We start from the raw sequence: 18,116 nt of genomic DNA on the forward strand, positions 1-18,116 counted from the left end.
GCCTTGGCACTGTACCAGTGAAGTCATACAGCTAGCTCTCGGACTGAGCTGGATTGCAGCCTAGCAGCTTGGAGTGTGGGAAGAGCTTGCCTGTGTCTGCTCGCAATATTCCACATCGACATCATGTAAGAAGTGGGAAGAGAAGCCCCTCTTCCTGATCCCAGAACGTAAAGCTTTTTAAGTATGCTGGCCATCTGGGCACCTCTTCCAAAAGAATAGCTTAGTCCTACGACATAAAATTCTCACTCACCAGATGCGATGTGGGGGAAGAAAGGAGGGTGGCTTCCTCTCCGCTTTTAAAGATTCACATTACCATAATGAATTTTGCTGTCTGCGTTCCCCAGCATGAACAGTGATGCATAATTCCAGTTGCAGACTGGGTGCACTAATATAAAATTTAACCAAATTTTACAATTTTCTGCTTGAAAATTTAAGGCGCTTTATAGGGCTGGGGAGAGATGTAACAAACAAACTACATGATTACTCTAATCCATTTTTACTATGGCAATTGTGTAGGGTTTTATGTACTTTGTGTTATAGTCTTAATTTTGGTGCTTAATCTAGTATTACAAATCTGACTGGGTTTAAATTCTGTGTGCCATTTCTTTTAAACAGAATCCCTGTATAACTTAAGGGAGGAGAACAGACAGTTGAGAAAAGCTCACCAAGACATTCACACCCAGCTACAAGATGTCAAGGTAGGCTTTGCTTTGAGAACTTTCAAGACCATTAGAAAAAAGTAAAATGTTCCCAAGTTTTAACAAGCCAGAAATGGGCTATCCTGAAGACTTGTTATGTGGCAAAAAGGAGAGGAATATGGCTGAACTGGATTGTTTGTCTTTTGCCACCTGCACTTTAGGTACATGCTCATTTGAAAAAGAAAAAACAAAAGAATTGAAAGAGAAGTATTTAGTATAGAAATTGGAATTGGAAATTTGACTTTGCAAGTTAAGAATGGTGTTTTGGCAAACTAAGTTTGCTGAGATGAATGTTTTCCAGCCCTTTTTTTTTTTTTTTTAAACATTCATCAACATCTACTCCAACTTTTAACTTTATTTTAGTTATACAAATTCTGGCCTCCAAAATTTTCTTTCCTGGCGTGCTTGCTTTCTCTGTGTGTTTAATATGCATTCCATGTTAAAGAAATAAATGCTGTCATTCCAACTCAGGATTTTCTTTTCGAAATAAATTGAATTATCTTCCTAGTTCAAAATCCCCCAGGCTACCTCATTTACCTTTAGAATGAACTTTTTGTGAAACATGTAATGTTCTTCTTTTTGTGTAGCAACAGCATAAGAACTTACTCTCCCAACACAACCAGCTTGTAGTGACATTGGAAGACCACAAGAGTGCACTAGCTGCTGCACAGGTCAGAAAGGAAAGCAGCTTCTACCAGCTCTAACCTTCCTAAAACTCGTTTCTCCTAGTTCAGCTGACTGTAATGTTATGCATGTAGCCTTTCGCATGGGGAATTTGCAGTTAGCGCTACGCTGCACACTGCAGGGAAATGCATGAGTTCAAGGGTTGCTCTTAAGAAGAAGCTGCAACAAATCATAGGGCTGTCGGAAAATAAAAAGCTGTATTACAGGCCCAAGAGTGCATGTATTACTGATAAGAAGAATATCTCTGCTTCCATGAGAGCTGTCGAATACCTTTCTTTCTCTGTCTTCTCTGATAGAACTTCTGTGAGTTTAACATCCCACACTCTGACATTCATGTGTATTGTTACAAAGACCTGGATGCTGGTATATTATAAAGTTTCTGTTTTGTGTATGCCTGGAAGGTTTATAAACCTACATACATCAGTGCAACAGAGGTGGAGTATATATGGAGGAATGTAAACTCCAGGTGGAACTCAAATTACTTAAAAAGCAGCAGCTGCATTACTTTTCTTAAATGTCATTTTCAAGTGAAATACCCATGAAGTGCAAACTTTGCTAGACTATTGCAGATTCAGTCAGCTGTGCCAGTACAAGCTGTGTAGGCCACAGGGAATCTGAAAGTAGGAGTAATGTTGGAGCAGAGGAAGACTGGTGGTGAAAGATCAGAGGGGAAGGCAATGAGGCAGCGTGAAGTTATTTTTATTCCTGACTAATTTTCTTCATTTAAGTATTTTCACAGTCTGCAAAACCATTAGCAGCACTGAAAGCATTGGATTTTTTTTCCCCTCAGTTCTGCTTGTTTTGCATGTCAATACATGTAGATATTAAAAAAAATAGGGAAAGACCAGAAAAGTCCCTCATAGACTAAATATATGAAGAATCTTAATTTCCAGCACTAAAATATGCTGGTAGCTAATTTTAAGCTCTTCTCCCACTGGCCACGTTAGCTACTGGGGCTGTATTTGCTAACATCTGAAATTCCACCAGGGCAGATTCAGGGCCTGATTTAAGGTTCACCAAACCCAAAGGGAAGCTCCATATACTTCTCCTGGCTTTGATTCAGTTCTTTAATTAGAAAACCTGTGACACACAAAGCCTTTCTATGTGCAATCAGAATTTAGCATTTATCGTATGGAGAACCTTTCCTTCAACAGAAGTCTTGCACATTCTTTCAGAACAGGAGGTATTTAGCACAGTTGCATGGTTTCTCCTGCAAACGAGGTACAGAAAGTTCACAAGGGATTATTGCTTAGAAACACAGCTTAATAAATGATCCCTCTATTTCTAAGTGTATTCTAGACATTAAATATCAGTAGTCGATACTGCACTAATGAATTTGTGACCTGAATCTTTAAGGCATTGTAATCTTTGTACTTTTCCATAGCTCAAACAGCCAGACAGATTCATTATGTATTTTTATAAACCCTGTCTTTCTGCCAGTATTAATACCATTTTAGGCTGTGGCCTTGAATCACAATGTTCAGCTTAGAATGACTTGTGCAGAGGAGCGGAGTACTTGAATTCTGATCTGGACGTGCACTGTTTAAATATCCTAGTGTATTGGTCTCTCTACATGGTCAGTGAGTGGGGGAAAAAAAATAAAATCAGAGACCTGCGTATTAGCCTTATGTTAAGTAAATACCATTTTTTCCTGTAAAATTTCTTACTGAAGTCTCCAACAGTTAATCAGGAAACAGAAGTATCCCTCTGGAATGACAAGAGTAATTACTGTGCATTCTGCTTTGCTTTTAGGCCCATCTGTTTTAGTGGATGCCATAGTCTTTTGAAGATGCTTCGAGGTGCGTCTGGCTTTGGAGCTGTTATGCATTGCATCATGTCAATCTGTAGCACTGTGGATATTGTTTTGTATGAGTATTTTGCATTGTACATCAATGCGTCATGCCTGTCTGCTGTACTATTGATTGCTATGATACCACATAACACACAAAATAACATACGCGGTCACCGAGTGTGAACTGTAGCCAGTTTTTAACCGGAATTTTAGAAAGGATTATGAAATGCACCTCCGACTTCAAAATGGGTAGTAAACACACACACCACTTCCACTGGAGCAAGAGAGAAACCCTCGCATGGGGTTCTACCTTTTGTATATGCCGCTGGTCAGCTTTTATAAATCCTGTCTGTCACCAGAATTTTACTTTATGAGATATTCTGTCTTGTATGTCTGCTGTATGACAGGGACTGGTGTACCAACCAGCCTGGTTTCTCACACGGGACTTTAAAGCTTTTTGAAAGTATCCTCATCTTGTACAAAACAGCAAATCAAATTACAGCATTTTACTGTTGTGTTTCAGGAAGACTTTAGAAATTTATTTTTTCTCCTATTTTTCCTCTTTTTTTTTTTTTTTTCCTTTTTTCTTGCTCTTCACCAAAGGTGTACTGTGACTTTCTTTGCCTCAATTCTGTATGTTGGCTGTTGTCTTGTGTAACACCTGTCTAAATGTTGAGGATTTGGCATTTTCATAACGTGTACGTATACTTTCAAACTACTGTTTCTGAAAGAACTGCACTTCTTTCTATCAGTAAAGGAGAAGTTGTGGTGCTGTCGATTTCCCTTGCTTTAGTCTGCCAGGAAAACTGCATCATCCCCTTTTGACAATTCTCCTGCTTGGCATGAATAAAACAAATCTTTGTCTTTGTCCCACAGAGATTTTTCTAATATACTTTGTATGCATGTGCACTTTGGCTGAAAAGATTGTCGTGCATCAATGTTACCTAGTGCGTGGAAACAACCAATTTTAAAGGCTCCCGTCCCTCCTTCTCCCTGGTGTTTGCTCCGATGTGAATATCGAGTCTTTCTACCATATGTCTTGCCAGCGAGTTCACTCCAAGGTGGCTATATTTTATTAAGAAATTGATTTGGACACACTATAATTAATGTGTTGACTTTAGTCCCAGGTGGAGGAATACAAACAGTTGAAGGACACACTCAACAAAATGCCAAGTTTCCGACAGCCTGACAAGGTAGAACAACCCAACGAACAACCAGAGGTGCGAGCACCGTCTCCCCGCAGTGACCTCCTGATGCACCGTGGAGCTGTGGCTGATGAGCAGAAGGAGGTATCAAGTACTGACTGGCTACAGGCGCTGTAGGAAATGGTTCTGGTTTAGCAAAATACTAGCTATGCGCTTCACTTCCATTAGAAGCGTACGTCTAGTTGTACAGTTCTTCAGTAAAGTAGTGAGGAACGGTTCAATCTTGTTGAGTAGTAGCAAAATATATTCATTATGACCTTTTCCAACATGACTGTAAATGCACTTAAACCAGTTTTATGTAAGCTGTTTTAAGAAGTTGCTAAAATCTTAATTTTTTGAATAATAAGCAATCTCTAAAATTTTAGGTATCTCATGTGTTACAGAAAAGCTTTCACAAGTTCTGAAGAAATTGTCTTTTCATATGTTTTATAAAGTTTCAGTGGTACACTTAAAAGTCAGTATATTTAAAATTGGCACGGTATCCAATGTTCAAAAAGAAAAAAGCAAATTTGTGGGTAAAGTCTAGAAGTTACAATATCAGCCATGGTTTTGTTTTACAAGGGTTCTTGGCCAGCAGAACCTACAGGAAATAAAAATACAAAGCTTCCCTTGTAGATATAGAATTGTAATAGTATTTTGTCCCACTTGAGAGAAAATGAAACTTAACCTGCTTCATGATGTAATTGTACAGCACCTTGCGTAGCTGTGCAGAGCCAAGAATCCGGTATTGATACTGTTTGGCAGGAGGAGTAGCTTGTTCCAACACAGGCGTTTGGCTCTTGTGCCTCTAGCTTCGCTACTGCAGGCTGGAATAAAGGCATCCTCGGCTCTCTTGAAAACATGGAATCCATAATATCTTGCACACACATAATCTTGTGTATGTTTTGCAGGATGAGAAGCCAAAAGAGAGAGAAGAAATAAATACCCAGGAAAAAGACGACAAAGCTGAGCTTTTTCATCTGCAAAGACAGGCTAATGAGGGCCAGCGCGTCAAAGAACTAAATATTCAGGAGCAACAAGAAGCAGGAGAGGATGACGAGCAACACGTTGATCAAGTTGAAGAGGAACGCAAAAAAGAACTTGAAGAGGAAGAAATGGAGCAGGCAGGTCAGCCTGAGCGCTTAGAGGAGGAACAGGATCAAGCACCGGAAGAGCATGAGTGGAAAAAACAGGAACAGAAAGAAGAAGAAACCAACATGTTGGGAGATCATCTTCATTCAGAGGTATGGAGCTTTTTTCTTTTCCACTGATTGATTAAGTTTGCTGTTTAAATGGAGGCATCTCTTATTATTGCTGTCCCTGTATTCCACTCACCTATTTCTAAGTAAAATCAGTGTCGCATCTATGGAAAGTTTGGGATTCAGAGCAGTCGCTGTTTTTCAGATAAAATTGTCATATTTATAGAAAATAGATGCACTTGGATGCATAGGATTCAGGCTCAACTTCAGCATGCCCATACTGCAGTGCTTGCCAAATGCAGCTTAACGAATGTTAATTCTGCTGATAAAAAGCAGCAGATGGAAAAAAAGAGCAGTCAGGTTGAATCCCATCTCCTACTTTAAATTTGAGGCCTGTGATAGCTGATGGGAAGAAGATTGCTGACGAGAATGAGATTCACCTTCAACACTTTGATGGAGAACTGTCCTGCCTTACTAATTTGATGCGTCTCAGCAAATTGCAGTGTGTTTCCTTGTCAGGTATACCTACCTTCTGTAAACGCATTTCCATCTAAATGTTGGCTGTCGTTTGACAGGAAATTTTAACTGCAAGATGAACGTGACTAAAATAGCCAGGGGAAATCAGTGCACAGCAATGGCAAGTCTTGCTCTATGCAGCTCTAAATAAAACCAACAAATCCTGGATTTACATTCTAGATCGGATCTCCAGTGGAAAGTATATTTTGTTGATCTCGCCTGAGGCTTTGTAAACACTTTCCTAGCAGATTAATTGTGTAACTGCAGTGTGATGAGAAGCTGTTGTTGGAGAGGTGCAGTGGTTTAGAACAGCAGCAATAGGTTAGGCTGGGAAACTGGAGTTAGTTAAGTTACTGCTGACTGTAAAAAATATGCAGTGTCTCACTTCAGGCTCAAAGCAACCCCTACTGAAATTACCGGTTAAATCAATGGAAGCATGTTTGCTGTCTTAATTGTCAGCCATCAAAACTTCCTTTTACTGGTAATATGTTGGGAGGGATTATTATTATTATTGATGTGTAAGCAAAGCATGGCTTCCCCCAGCCCATTATCTCCTCTTCCTTCCCCATGTCCTCCACAAACACCCCAACGCTTCCAGTCTGTGTTCAAAAAAAATTAAACTTTAAGCAGAGCCAAGAAAACTTAAAATCATTTTGCTGTAATTCTTCCTATTGCATCTAGCATCTGCATAACTTTCCCTTTTGTCACAGGCTTCTGCGTGCTTGTTTCTGACCATTGAAATTATGATTAATCTATGACTAACACATTTCTCTGCCAGATAACATCAACAAAAGCTGTAACAAAAAGACACAAGCCGGCTTATGAACAACAACTAGAGCAGCAACATCTTGCAGCCCAAAGAGCAGAGGAAGCCAATCAGCTACGAGAACATCAGGAATCACTACACCAGGAAAGACTGCGAGGGCAGCTATTACGGCAGCAACAGCTTCAAGAAAAAGAGCTTCAGTTGCAGAAACAGGCAGAACAAGGAGAAAAACTCTATAAAAACCGGCTAAGGTTAAATTCTTTTACATGAGTTTGTCATGGTCTGTGCTCTGGGTTTATGGCTTCCACCATGTCACCTTTGAAAAGATGGTGATTTAATGCCATAAACCTAGACTGCCCAGAAACTAAATTCAGTAAGCCTCATCTCCTTTCCATGGATAATTCCAGTTGCTGTTTTAAGGTTTTCTTCCCTTTTTTTCTTTCCTTTTACTATGGAAGCCTCTGAAGTCTGGAGTAATGAGTGCACGTTGCCACACACATTCCTGAAGGAGGTTAGGGGCTTCTGGCATATAATGCCCCTTGTCTTAAAGCTTGCTTTAAATTAGTCATTATTTTCCATTAAGCAGCAATTATGATCTTCTTGTACTGAGGAGCTCCAGTATCAGATATGCATTAAGGTACCTAAGCTGAAGTTCCTCTTAAATGCGAGATGCTGTTTTTAACCAAACCATTGTATGATTCTATGACTTTCTGGACAAGAGCAACTAGTATTATTTGCATTGTAGAGACAAAAGCATCATTTCAGGAGAAACCAACTCCCTGTTAGTGTCATAAAGTTATTGTGAATGCAGTTACATTCATGATATTGTAGCTTCTACATGTCTTTCACCTTCCCTTTCATATTTCCTTATGCTTCTACTTTGTTTAAAATTGTTAAATGACAATTTTTTTACTTTTGGAATCTTAAGCCCATTGAATTTTCTTTGCTGAAACATTCAAATATTAATTATTAACTTGAACCATGCTCTAAAAGGATTTTGATATAAGAAAGCCTTTCATAAATTGATAGTCAAAATATTCAGTCCTGCAAGAACAACCCCACAAGTAAACCCCTTTCGAGATGAAAGCTAAAACTGCGTAGTCAACGAAGTAACTGATCCATGCAGTCTGTCTTTAAGACCCTTTATCTGAGGGGTTCTTTGCTTCCAGGTCATAGTATTTGTGCTTTGACTATGGAATATACTAGTTTAGCACTTTTGGAAATACAGGTAGATCCTGTTGATATATGGAGAAACACAAAAGCAGAAGTTAGTATAGTTGGACAAGAAAGTCTTCATTCTACAAAGTATCTCATCTTTCAGGGAATATGATGTGAGAAAATATTAGGTAATAGCTAAATGGAACCCTTTCTGGCAGGGGCTGGGAGAGACAGAGATGCAGTAGGATGGTTTGTTTATTAAAGCAAAACCATACTTTTTCTGAAACTGAAATGATGTATTTGCATTTAATTTTCTCAGCCAACAGGCTCATTATGATAACATGGACCATGATATTGTACAAGGGGAAGAAGAGCAAGGTATTCAGGAAGAGGAAGGAGGTAAGATAAAATGTATGCCCCTACCATGTTCACAGGTTCCCTGTGTGCTGCCTTTCATGCGAGATTTTAATATTCATTTCATATCCTGTTTGGATTCAAGTGACATATAAACTCGCAATTTAAAACCAAAAGCTCAGATAATGCTGGCTGACCTGAGTGAAACACAGGTATTACTAAAGATCATATCCACATTCCTGAGAGGAAAAGGGTCCTTCTGATGGAGCTGCTAGGGTAGGGCTTTGTGGATCTTGGATACGTTCCTGACTTTGCCTCTGATTTTTGTTTGATCTCTTCAAACTATAAAATCTTTCGGTGTCAGTTTCCTACTAGCAATAAAACAATTCTGTTAGCATTATCTGGTAAGCTCTTTAGGTAAAGGCTGCCTACTATTAAAAACATGTGTGGAAGCTAGTATATAGGAGACTCTTTCTTAAAAGTGCTAGCTGGAGGCTGCTGTAATACAATAATAATAACAAAAATTTTTCAGCTTATGAACGTGACAACCAGCACCAGGATGAAGGTGAAGATGATGATCAAAATAATGCAAATGAACAGCAAGAACCAGAACATCAAGTAGAAAATCAGCAGGCTGATGAATCAGTGCGTATGAATTAAGATGCTTTGGATTGCAGTCGTTACTGAAGTGAAAACCCAGAATCTCATCTAACATAATTGCGCGTTACAGGAATAAGATGAACCAGAGGTCTGCTAAGAAGACAAGTTTGACAGTTTAAAACTACACCTATGATCTATTTAAAGTTGTCCTTACTGATTTGGGAAGAAATCAAAAAAAGTTTCCTTGTTGGAAGCAAGTTGCTTTTCTACATTCCTTTGATCTGTGCTTTAGGTGGAATAAATGATTTGGACTTAGCTGGGACTTGAACAGGTAAATTTGGATTCAAAAAAATACCAGGAGTAACTCAGTGGTGGTCAGTCAAAAAGAGTGGTGACGGTATTTTCCATACTATCACTAGTTAAGAGGGTAAGAGCCAACTCAACAGCCACTGAAACCACCTGGAGTCGGTACAGAAGTGCAAGATCCTGAAAGAGAACATACTTCAGCGCTGAACACAGCTGCGATACCGGTTGCACATACACCTGGATGCAGGAGGTTGAGTCCTGTGCCTTCCCCCACGTTCCTTCTTGGTGATGTGGAACATCAAGTGTGGGGTCTTTACTCTCCTCCTCTCAGCAAATTAAGTTGTATAGTAAATGTTTCTAAAGGATCTATAACTTGTCAGCTATCAAGATAGCAGAAATGCTTTTACTGAATGATAAGTAGAAAGAAAATGCTCGTTTTCTGAGTGGCAAAGTGTGATGAAAATTGAGTGTGGCTTTTGTTTTATAATAAACCATAGACAAGGTCAACACTGAAAGATCACATCAGCTCTTTTGAGCTGTGAGCATTTAAACTCTTATCTTTTTTCACCTGGTCTTATCAGGTGTTGTCAGGTGTCAGACAGTCAGGAGTTCAACAGCCTGTGTGAAATAAGTCCTCAGCTTGAATGTGGATTTTAGCAGACGTACCCGTGCTGCAGTTCTCTGTGTTCCGTGCTGAAGTATTTTTCCTTTCAGTAGCTGATCTAGTGACTCCTGACACCTTTGGAGATTCCTGCTGGGTCCCGTGGGTACAGAGTTGGCTCTAACATAGCTCACACTAGGGTAGCTTTCGAGTGAAATGGAATTTGACTGTGAGATAAAAATACGTCTTTAACGTTCACTTCTGAAAATTGCAGAAGGCAGCCATGGAAGATGTGAATCCTGCTGATGACCCCAACAATCAGGGAGAAGATGAATTTGAGGAAGCTGAGCAAGAGAGAGAAGAAAATATGCCAGATGAGAATGAAAAGCACAAGCAAACCAGTCAGAAACAAGGCCATCCAGGAATGGAAGAGCACCTAGTGGTCAGTAAAGGGAAAGGGAGCATCTGTGGGTCCTCTGTAAGGACAGGATAGCACAGCTTGGCAAGAGAACTTAGATTTTTAAAGATCTCTTTTAAGCATCTATGACATGTGCAGGTAAAAGTGTGGAATTGCTCCTGGTGATACACTGGTATGTCTGTTGTCACTGGCTCTGCTCGGCGAGGTTCTGTAGGCTCATAGATCAGGGCCCCTGTATTTACCTTCGCACAAGCCCCTGCAAGAACAATCTTCGTGTCCTTACAATCTTCACGTCCTTCCACAGATCCCTTCTATGCTGCTTCCATGGCATCAATACTCAATCAACTGTAAGCAGTGGCATCACTTTCCTGCTATGGCCATTCCAGTGAATGCTGCACGTTTCCCTCCTGTTAAAACTGTGAACTCCTCTAGGCAGAAAGAATCTGTATTTTTATGGTGTTGGTCTTTAATGGTGCGAATACTTCGTTGTCTTCCTGCTTAGTATGGAAAGTCTTGCTTTATTCTGTGAAGTGATTTTTATTATAATCATTCTGCTGTCAGTTTTTTTTAATTTAGGGCAGTTCTAAATCATGTAGCCAGGCTATCATTAATGCTAATGAACGCTCTGTAACTTCTTATGCTATTATTGTTACTTTAGCTTTACATAAAGTTTTAGTTCCAGAACAAGAAGCTTTAACCTTCAGTCTTCTCAAGTTAATAGGTATGTACATAGAACTGAATTTTTATATGATGTGTCTGCAGATGGCAGGAAATCCTGACCAGCAGGAAGATAATGTGGATGAACAATACCAGGAAGAAGGAGAAGAGGAGGTAAGAAAGCAGACATAAGGCATATGTGGGCTCAGGCAGCAAAGCATATCTCTCTTAACATTCAACGTTGGTGTCTTTTATAACTACAGAATGAACCTAAATCACTTTGACTTCCTGATACCTAGGAAGCCATTGCCATTACTCTGCTGTCCACTTCTGGACATGTTTAGCATTACTCAAGCTTATATGCTGCAACCCATTAGTCTTTCCCGCAACATGGCATTAATTGTGCAATAATTGAAAAGACAAAGCCATTCACAATGCAAGGAAAAATTCCTGAAAACCTCAAGGCCTCTGAAGGTCACGGAAAACCTCATTAACTTTGCATCTCTAATCACACACTGCTGTTCTGGGCAAACTGCTTTCTTGGCCGCTCACTTACTCTTTAGCTCTGACTTTGATTTATCTTTGATTTATCCCAAGCAATCCAAGTTACGTAAGCCCCTGCTATTTATCCGGAAGCTGTTAGCACATTGCTTTGAACTGGAGGAGAAAAGGAGGGGAAGGGACTCTTTCCTTCGTGTGCTGAATGCCATGCTCCTGCCCTGCAGTTCTTCGATACTTAACTAATCAATTGCTATTTTCTACTTCATACATAATGATTTACAAAAAGCAATAGAAAGGGCTACTCATTACTCCCTTATGGGGACCACTTTGTCTAGATTAGCTGGTATGCACTTAGAATTTTCCAGTCCAAACCAGGGTCACTTCAATCAAACCAGGTCGTTAGGAACTGGGAATAGCTGGCCTTTGGCAATTACAGGAAGTTAATACATGTTTCATAAAGGGCTATGGCCAACCTGCTTACTGGAAGTGTTAGAGTGAGCAGTGATTGAATGAGCAATCAAGAAAGAGTTGAGATGCTGTAATTAGAAATAGCACTTCAATTTGAGGTTGACTCAAATATTACATGTTGCTGTTGTTCAAATCTTTCCTGTATATCCCTCAAAGTGATCCAGGTTTGATCGCTGCCCTTCCGCAGGCAGCAATACCTAATCCCAAAGAACTTATTCACGAGCAGCTTTGCCTCCTGTTGGGAGCAACTGCCAAATATGCTGTCCTGCTACTGACACAGTTGGGAAGGCAGCTGCAGCTGTCAGGAGAACGGGATAGCAGCTGCTGGAGGGAGGGAGACCTGCGGGAAGCAGCAGTCTCATCGTGGCAGGGGTAGGTGGCAGCACTCGGTGGCGAATGCTTCCCAGCCAGGTGGAAGAGCTTGCTTTCCATGGGGAGAGCCATACGGAAGCATCTTACCCAGCTTGTGGGACACTGTTTGGAGCAGATATGCGTAACGGCGTTCTCCAAAAGAAAATCAAGCGTGCCTCTTTCAAATTGACACCTAATAGAAAAGGCCACGGAAGTGAGGGAAAGTGCTGACATAAAAGAAGTGATAGACCAGATCTGAACATCTGGAAAACAGACTCAGTGAGGCCTGTGCTCTCTTCAAGGACAGAGCTGGAAGAGATTATTCTTTGCTCCCAATCCCCTCTTGCTTGTTTGTGGTTTTCCAGGAGCAGTTGGCAGAAGGATCACTCAACTGCTGGGAAAACATGGGCAAAGTTACCATTAAATACCTATATCACATATCGGAACTGAAATGGTTTTAGGAGTCTGCAGTGGGTGGAAGTGTCAGTAATGACTCTGCTGTGCCATGACAGTCACTATGAAGGACAAGGAGAAAATAATATCTGTGTAAAGTTAAAACGTGGAATGGAAGTCTAAAGGTGTTAACATGATGAGAGGGTCTGTGAAAAGTGTAGTTAAAAGTTAAATATGCTGTCGGAGGAAGTGAGTTTCCTGATTGTTGGGTGGTTGTTGGATTTTTTCCCTTCTTTAACCTCTCCATTCCCTCTCCTCCCTTTCCTTTCAATCTTCATTCTGTAAAATGAAGTGGGGGGAGGGTGGGAAGGGGGAGAGGGACTGTTTGCAAGGGCAGGGAGTGACAGGACAAGGGGGAATGGCCTGAAGCTGAAGGAGGGGAGATGGAGATGAGATATCAGGAAGAAATTCTTCCCTGTGAGGCCCTGGCACAGGTTGCCCAGAGAAGCTGTGGCTGCCCCTGGCTCCCTGGCAGTGTTCAAGGCCAGGTTGGATGGGGCTTTGGGCAACCTGGGCTAGTGGAGGGTGTCCCTGCCCATGGCAGGGGTGGCACTGGATGGGCTGGGAGGTCCCTTCCAACCCAAACTGTTCCGTGATTGTATGGAAAGTGTAGCTGTGAAGATGTGTATGTTTATGCCACAGGCTACTTTTTTTAAAGGAAATTTAAAATATATGGAACATCTTGTATGCTTTGTAGATCCAGGAAGATTTGACTGAAGAGAAGAAACGAGAACTGGAACGCAATGCTGAAGAGCCATATGGTGAAAATGATGAGAACGTAAGTACTGTGTAAACCCACAAACTTGGTGACACAGTTAAACACTTAACACAGCTGTGATCATGTCACCATGACATTACATAATAACTGTTGTAGCTTGCTTTAGATCATAGACCTTAAGATTTCACGTTGTCTCAACTTCCTTTTGCTCATCCTTCCACCCTCGCATCAGTTCTTGCTGCCTGGAGGCCTTTGGAAATCTTCTCCTGTTTCTGTCCATCAGCTCTAACAACTCCAGCTGACAGTCATACTTCCTTTTCCTTAACTTCATCTCATTGCCCCAAAATAAACTGTCAGGAAACTGGCGGTTGCACTGAAGCTTTTTTCCCCTCTTTTTTTTTTTTTTCCCCCCCAATCAGGCAGATGACAAGAATAACGGAGGGGCTGACCAAGAACAAGAAATGCCAGAAGAGAACAACCAGAAAGAAGTTCATGAAGAAAATTATGAGGAGGAGGAGGAGGAGGAGGAAGGCAGAGCTGTTGCAGCAAAAACTCGTAGACGAGGGGAGATGTAGTCCTCTTCACTTTCTTTTTTTGTGGGGTTTTTTTCAAGCACACAAATTCCTGGGTTTTGGGTTTTGTTTTTTTTTTTTTAAAGCAGCAACTTTTTTAGGATATTTAATTTCCGAAAAAAGTTTGTGTTTTACACTTTTTACTTTTCTATTAGATGCTCTCATGTTTATATGGATATGGTATTTTGATACTCTAGATTAGGCTTTCTTTTCTATTAAAGCTGTACATAGACATCATAGAGGTTTAATTTTTCATAATTCTGGCCATGTTTTCTAAAGGCCATTCTGGATTACACTTTCATCTTGTCCAAGTCTGACAGGGACATTTGGTCTAATTTCAGATACATTCAACATCCGAGGGAATATATCTAGTGCCTGAACCCAGCCGATGTTAGTCACTCCTGCTCTTGCCATCGTCCTTGACGCAACTTTTATGACTAACGGCTGGCCACACTGCCCGGCCCAGGAACGGCCTGCGGCGCTCGTGGGGGCCCGTGGGCAGTTTCACTTGTTACAATCTCACGAGGTTCTTCAAACCCTTGAAGATAAGCACATGCCTAGCTATTTGCAGGACCGGGCCTTTTATAGGTGCAGAACAGTTATAAAATATGCAAGTTTTACAAGCCTTCAAAATACAGCCAGGTTAACAGCTGTTAAGTTTGGCAGCTGTTTCTATACAGTTAAATTATGCATTTATTTTAATAAGCATGCCTAGGTACTTCAGTGACACGCACTACAGAGCAAATAATGGCAGCGGTGGTATGCTGAGATGAGGTGGGAGCTAGAAACCCATTTATACTTGAAGATGCATTATGCCAAATCGAAACACTACAGCTGTCATGGGAATGAAGACTTACAGAAGGAACAATTTTGTTGTCCTAATTCATATATAAAATACGTGACTGGAGAAATATAATTACATCACCTCTGGGACATGCTTTGAGGACTGCAGAGGGTTAAGGTGTCTTAACCGAGTTATTGAATTAAGGCCTTTCCCTTCTTTTGCTTATTTCCTCTTAAGTCTATGCTGGAAGGATTTCTGTGTCCCCCAGTGTGAAACTCAGACTAGAGACAAACCCCGCGTGAGTTTTTCTGCACAGCAAACATCTCTGTCACTGCATGCCCAAATGCAAGGGGGGGGGGAACTACACAAAAATTGTGCCTTGGTAGGCTACTATGAACATAATCACAGTGCACAACTATATACAATATTTGTATTGGTACAGACCCTAGTTATTTAATATATGTTAAAAAGAGAATGGGAATCTGGATTTCCCAGGCTATGCCCCATTGCTGGAAATGAGGCGCACAGTAGCTCCCCGTGAAAGTGTGTGTTAATATATAAGAGGAGAGGGTTTGGGACTTTTTTTCCCTTTTTTAATAATGATGCATAGCAATGTTTTTAGTTTAACTTTTTATATGAATGTAATTTAATTCATTTTTCTACTAACTCAATGATATTATGTTTTATAGTCAGTTTCCATTCTTTGCAATTTTCCTAAATGTCCCAGACACAGTGCTTATGTTTCATAGGAATATTTTTGTCAGCAAGTATTTTGGGTTTTCTAGTTACCATAAATCAGATTTACCTTATGTATAAAAAAAAAGTTTACATGATACTGTAAAATGTATGATATGTATATAATCTTCAGAATACGATTATTTTGGTAAATTGGCCTGTATTTTTAATGTCACAGTTGCAGTATTTAATTATTTGAGGCATAATAAAACTTGACTGCAGTGAATAAACTAGAATACAGTTAATGATCTTTCACAAGCGTGATGGCTTGCTGTGTTTTCCTAACAACGCATTCGTACTCTGTGCTGGCAGGGAAAGGGAGGGCGTCCTGCCCAGCCCACCGTGCAGGAAGCCGCCTGCATTGGGTCCGCTCCAGCTAGGACCGCCCTTCCTCCCCGGCGGAGGAAGACTAACTGAAGTTGCAGGTACAAACCAGAGTACAGAGGGCTCTGCCTTGTCACGGCATCTCTGGCGCTTACAGCGAGCTGTACACTTTACCATTTGTCTTCATGGTGCAGCATTGCCTGGGGAGATGTGGAGAACGCGGACTGGCTCCTGCCACGTTTCCTGTGCGGAAAGAGCCGCTTCCAGAGTCATCTGCAGGTACAGGCTCCCTACCGGCACCAAATAAGCTGCTGCTTGCGTCCCTCTAACAGCTTAAGCAATTTGCTGGCCACAGTTGCAACGAAACGGGCGCAGAGCACGTTGATTAAGCAGCTCTGAGGATATCCTCTGGTTTGCTGTCAGGCTGTGGGGCGTCACTTGGGCAACTGGTGGCTCCAGCAAGAGTCCAGAGAGACAACAAAGCTCTGCCCGGAAAGAGAAGCTGCAGAATAAGGGCTCCTATTGTGCGTTGTATGAGCCAGTATTCACAGCGGATGCAATATTTACTTCAGCAAGCGTAACAAGTCCACATCTAATGTGACTAGGCCAAGAAAGTCTTAATGAAAGCCTGTTCTGTCCTTAATCAAGGGCCTATTCACTCCAGACAAGAGTTACTTGACTGAAGATCAAACTTTCTGAGTGAGACTTCAGGCTTGGCTGACAAAAGCAGTGTGTCATCTCAGTGACGCGCCCCAGCCATGACCAGTGATGCTTTCCCACGATTCCCTGGCCAGCGCTGCACCCTGCCAGCATCTCGGGGCTCAGGCTGGCGCAACTCCAAACACCATTCCTCAGGACTTCCAGTATTTTTTGTAAAGGCTACGGGCAAACCATGCAAGACCTTGCACAACTGCCTGCTCTGTGGCTGCTCATCCCAAAATGACTCTGACCTCATTGCCTGACACACGTCACTTAGTGCCAGACCCTGTGGTCTTATTTGGTGAATGAGCTGGTGGTCGGAAGGGGTCTGGTGGTCCTCATTGCCATAGGATGTCTTCTGGGATACAGGGAATGCTCAATGCTTTGCTAAATCAAGAAATTAATGTGTTTATGTGACCTAAAAATAAACCAGAGATGGCCCACAGCTCCAGCCTTGTGGGTATACAGGACAAACGGCAAAGGGAAATGCTCTTTCTCAGTTTTACTGCTCTCAGAGCCTGACTCCCAGCGTGACACTGGGGCAAAGAGGACTAATGAGAGTCCCACACCAACAGAGCGGAAGGGTAAATTCAAAGGGCAAAGTTACATCACATCTTGATTTGGCAGCAGCAAGATGGCTATTAGTGTGCTGGGACCAGGTCTAGCATCTGCTCATCACAATACTGGAGACTATCCAGGGAACTGGGCGAGAGCAATGGGAGAACTTGGCTTACAGAAAGAAAGTTTATGCTACCATCAGCTCAGGAAAGAAATGTCGGGGTGACTTGTTTGCAGGTTAGGAGAACCCACAGAAGCAGCCAAGAGTCCTCAGCCTCCCAGTGAAAAACAAAAGAAAATCCCACAATAAAATTCAGGCCAGAAATAGAGTGTAAATATGGAGTAATGGGGTTAAGTAGTCATTGCAGCAATTATTTTAAAGGCTGTGATGAATTCTTGATCACTAGACACCTTTTAAAAGACTTTCTAGTTCAGCCCCAGCTTGGGCATCACGAAACAAACCCTACTGCCTGTGATAAATTGAAGGGTCAGTCAAGAAAATCATAATAGCATGCTCTACCCGTAAAATACATGAAACACGGTGGAAAAAAATAACCCCCATTCTGTAGGTCAGGAAACCCTCCAACAGAGCAGATAGATAGAATATTATGGCTCCACATCTCACCTCACTAAAATGACGGCTCCTCGCCACGTTGCCTTTAACAGCTCCGTCTACATCAGGGAGTTTGAAAGCACTTGCAGGCTGACAGCCTCCAGCAGCCAGCACTGGCACGCAAACAGCACGCTGTGCCTCCGCGTTTTGTCCAAATCTGTCAAATGCCAGCCTGCCAGCTTAAGGCTTGATCTAACTGAGCTGAAAAGTGAGTTAGATAGCTCTACTTAAAGGAAATATTAGCAAATGGCTGTGATTAGGAATGAAACACACAGATGCGCTTGTCATCCAGTACAAACCAGTACAAACTGGTTCCTGACAAGTTTTATCCACTTTTGCTGCAGGTTTTCATGACAAAGGAGCTGCACAGCAGTCATTGCTGAAAACAGCCTTCGCTCAGCTTTCCA

The 18,116-nt window shown here is 41.5% G+C and overlaps 1 protein-coding gene across 2 annotated transcripts in view; it reads left to right on the top strand.

The window, feature by feature from the left end:
* Positions 1-15,768, top strand: part of GOLIM4 (golgi integral membrane protein 4) — a 34,498-nt gene extending 18,730 nt beyond the window's left edge. Inside the window, exons 6-16 of one of the 2 annotated variants that reach the window (XM_054835480.1) lie at positions 616-698; positions 1,286-1,369; positions 4,296-4,463; positions 5,270-5,602; positions 6,852-7,090; positions 8,317-8,396; positions 8,884-8,996; positions 10,133-10,300; positions 11,039-11,107; positions 13,404-13,484; positions 13,844-15,768. In XM_054835480.1, coding sequence (XP_054691455.1) covers positions 616-698; positions 1,286-1,369; positions 4,296-4,463; positions 5,270-5,602; positions 6,852-7,090; positions 8,317-8,396; positions 8,884-8,996; positions 10,133-10,300; positions 11,039-11,107; positions 13,404-13,484; positions 13,844-13,999 — 1,574 coding nt within the window. In that variant the 3' untranslated portion in view covers positions 14,000-15,768. The remainder of the gene's footprint in view (positions 1-615; positions 699-1,285; positions 1,370-4,295; positions 4,464-5,269; positions 5,603-6,851; positions 7,091-8,316; positions 8,397-8,883; positions 8,997-10,132; positions 10,301-11,038; positions 11,108-13,403; positions 13,485-13,843) is intronic. The other variant, XM_054835481.1, reaches the window with a different exon arrangement.
* Positions 15,769-18,116: the final 2,348 nt, after the last annotated feature.

The sequence above is a fragment of the Grus americana genome, chromosome 9, assembly GCF_028858705.1.
Source record: "Grus americana isolate bGruAme1 chromosome 9, bGruAme1.mat, whole genome shotgun sequence".
Classification (NCBI taxonomy): domain Eukaryota; kingdom Metazoa; phylum Chordata; class Aves; order Gruiformes; family Gruidae; genus Grus; species Grus americana.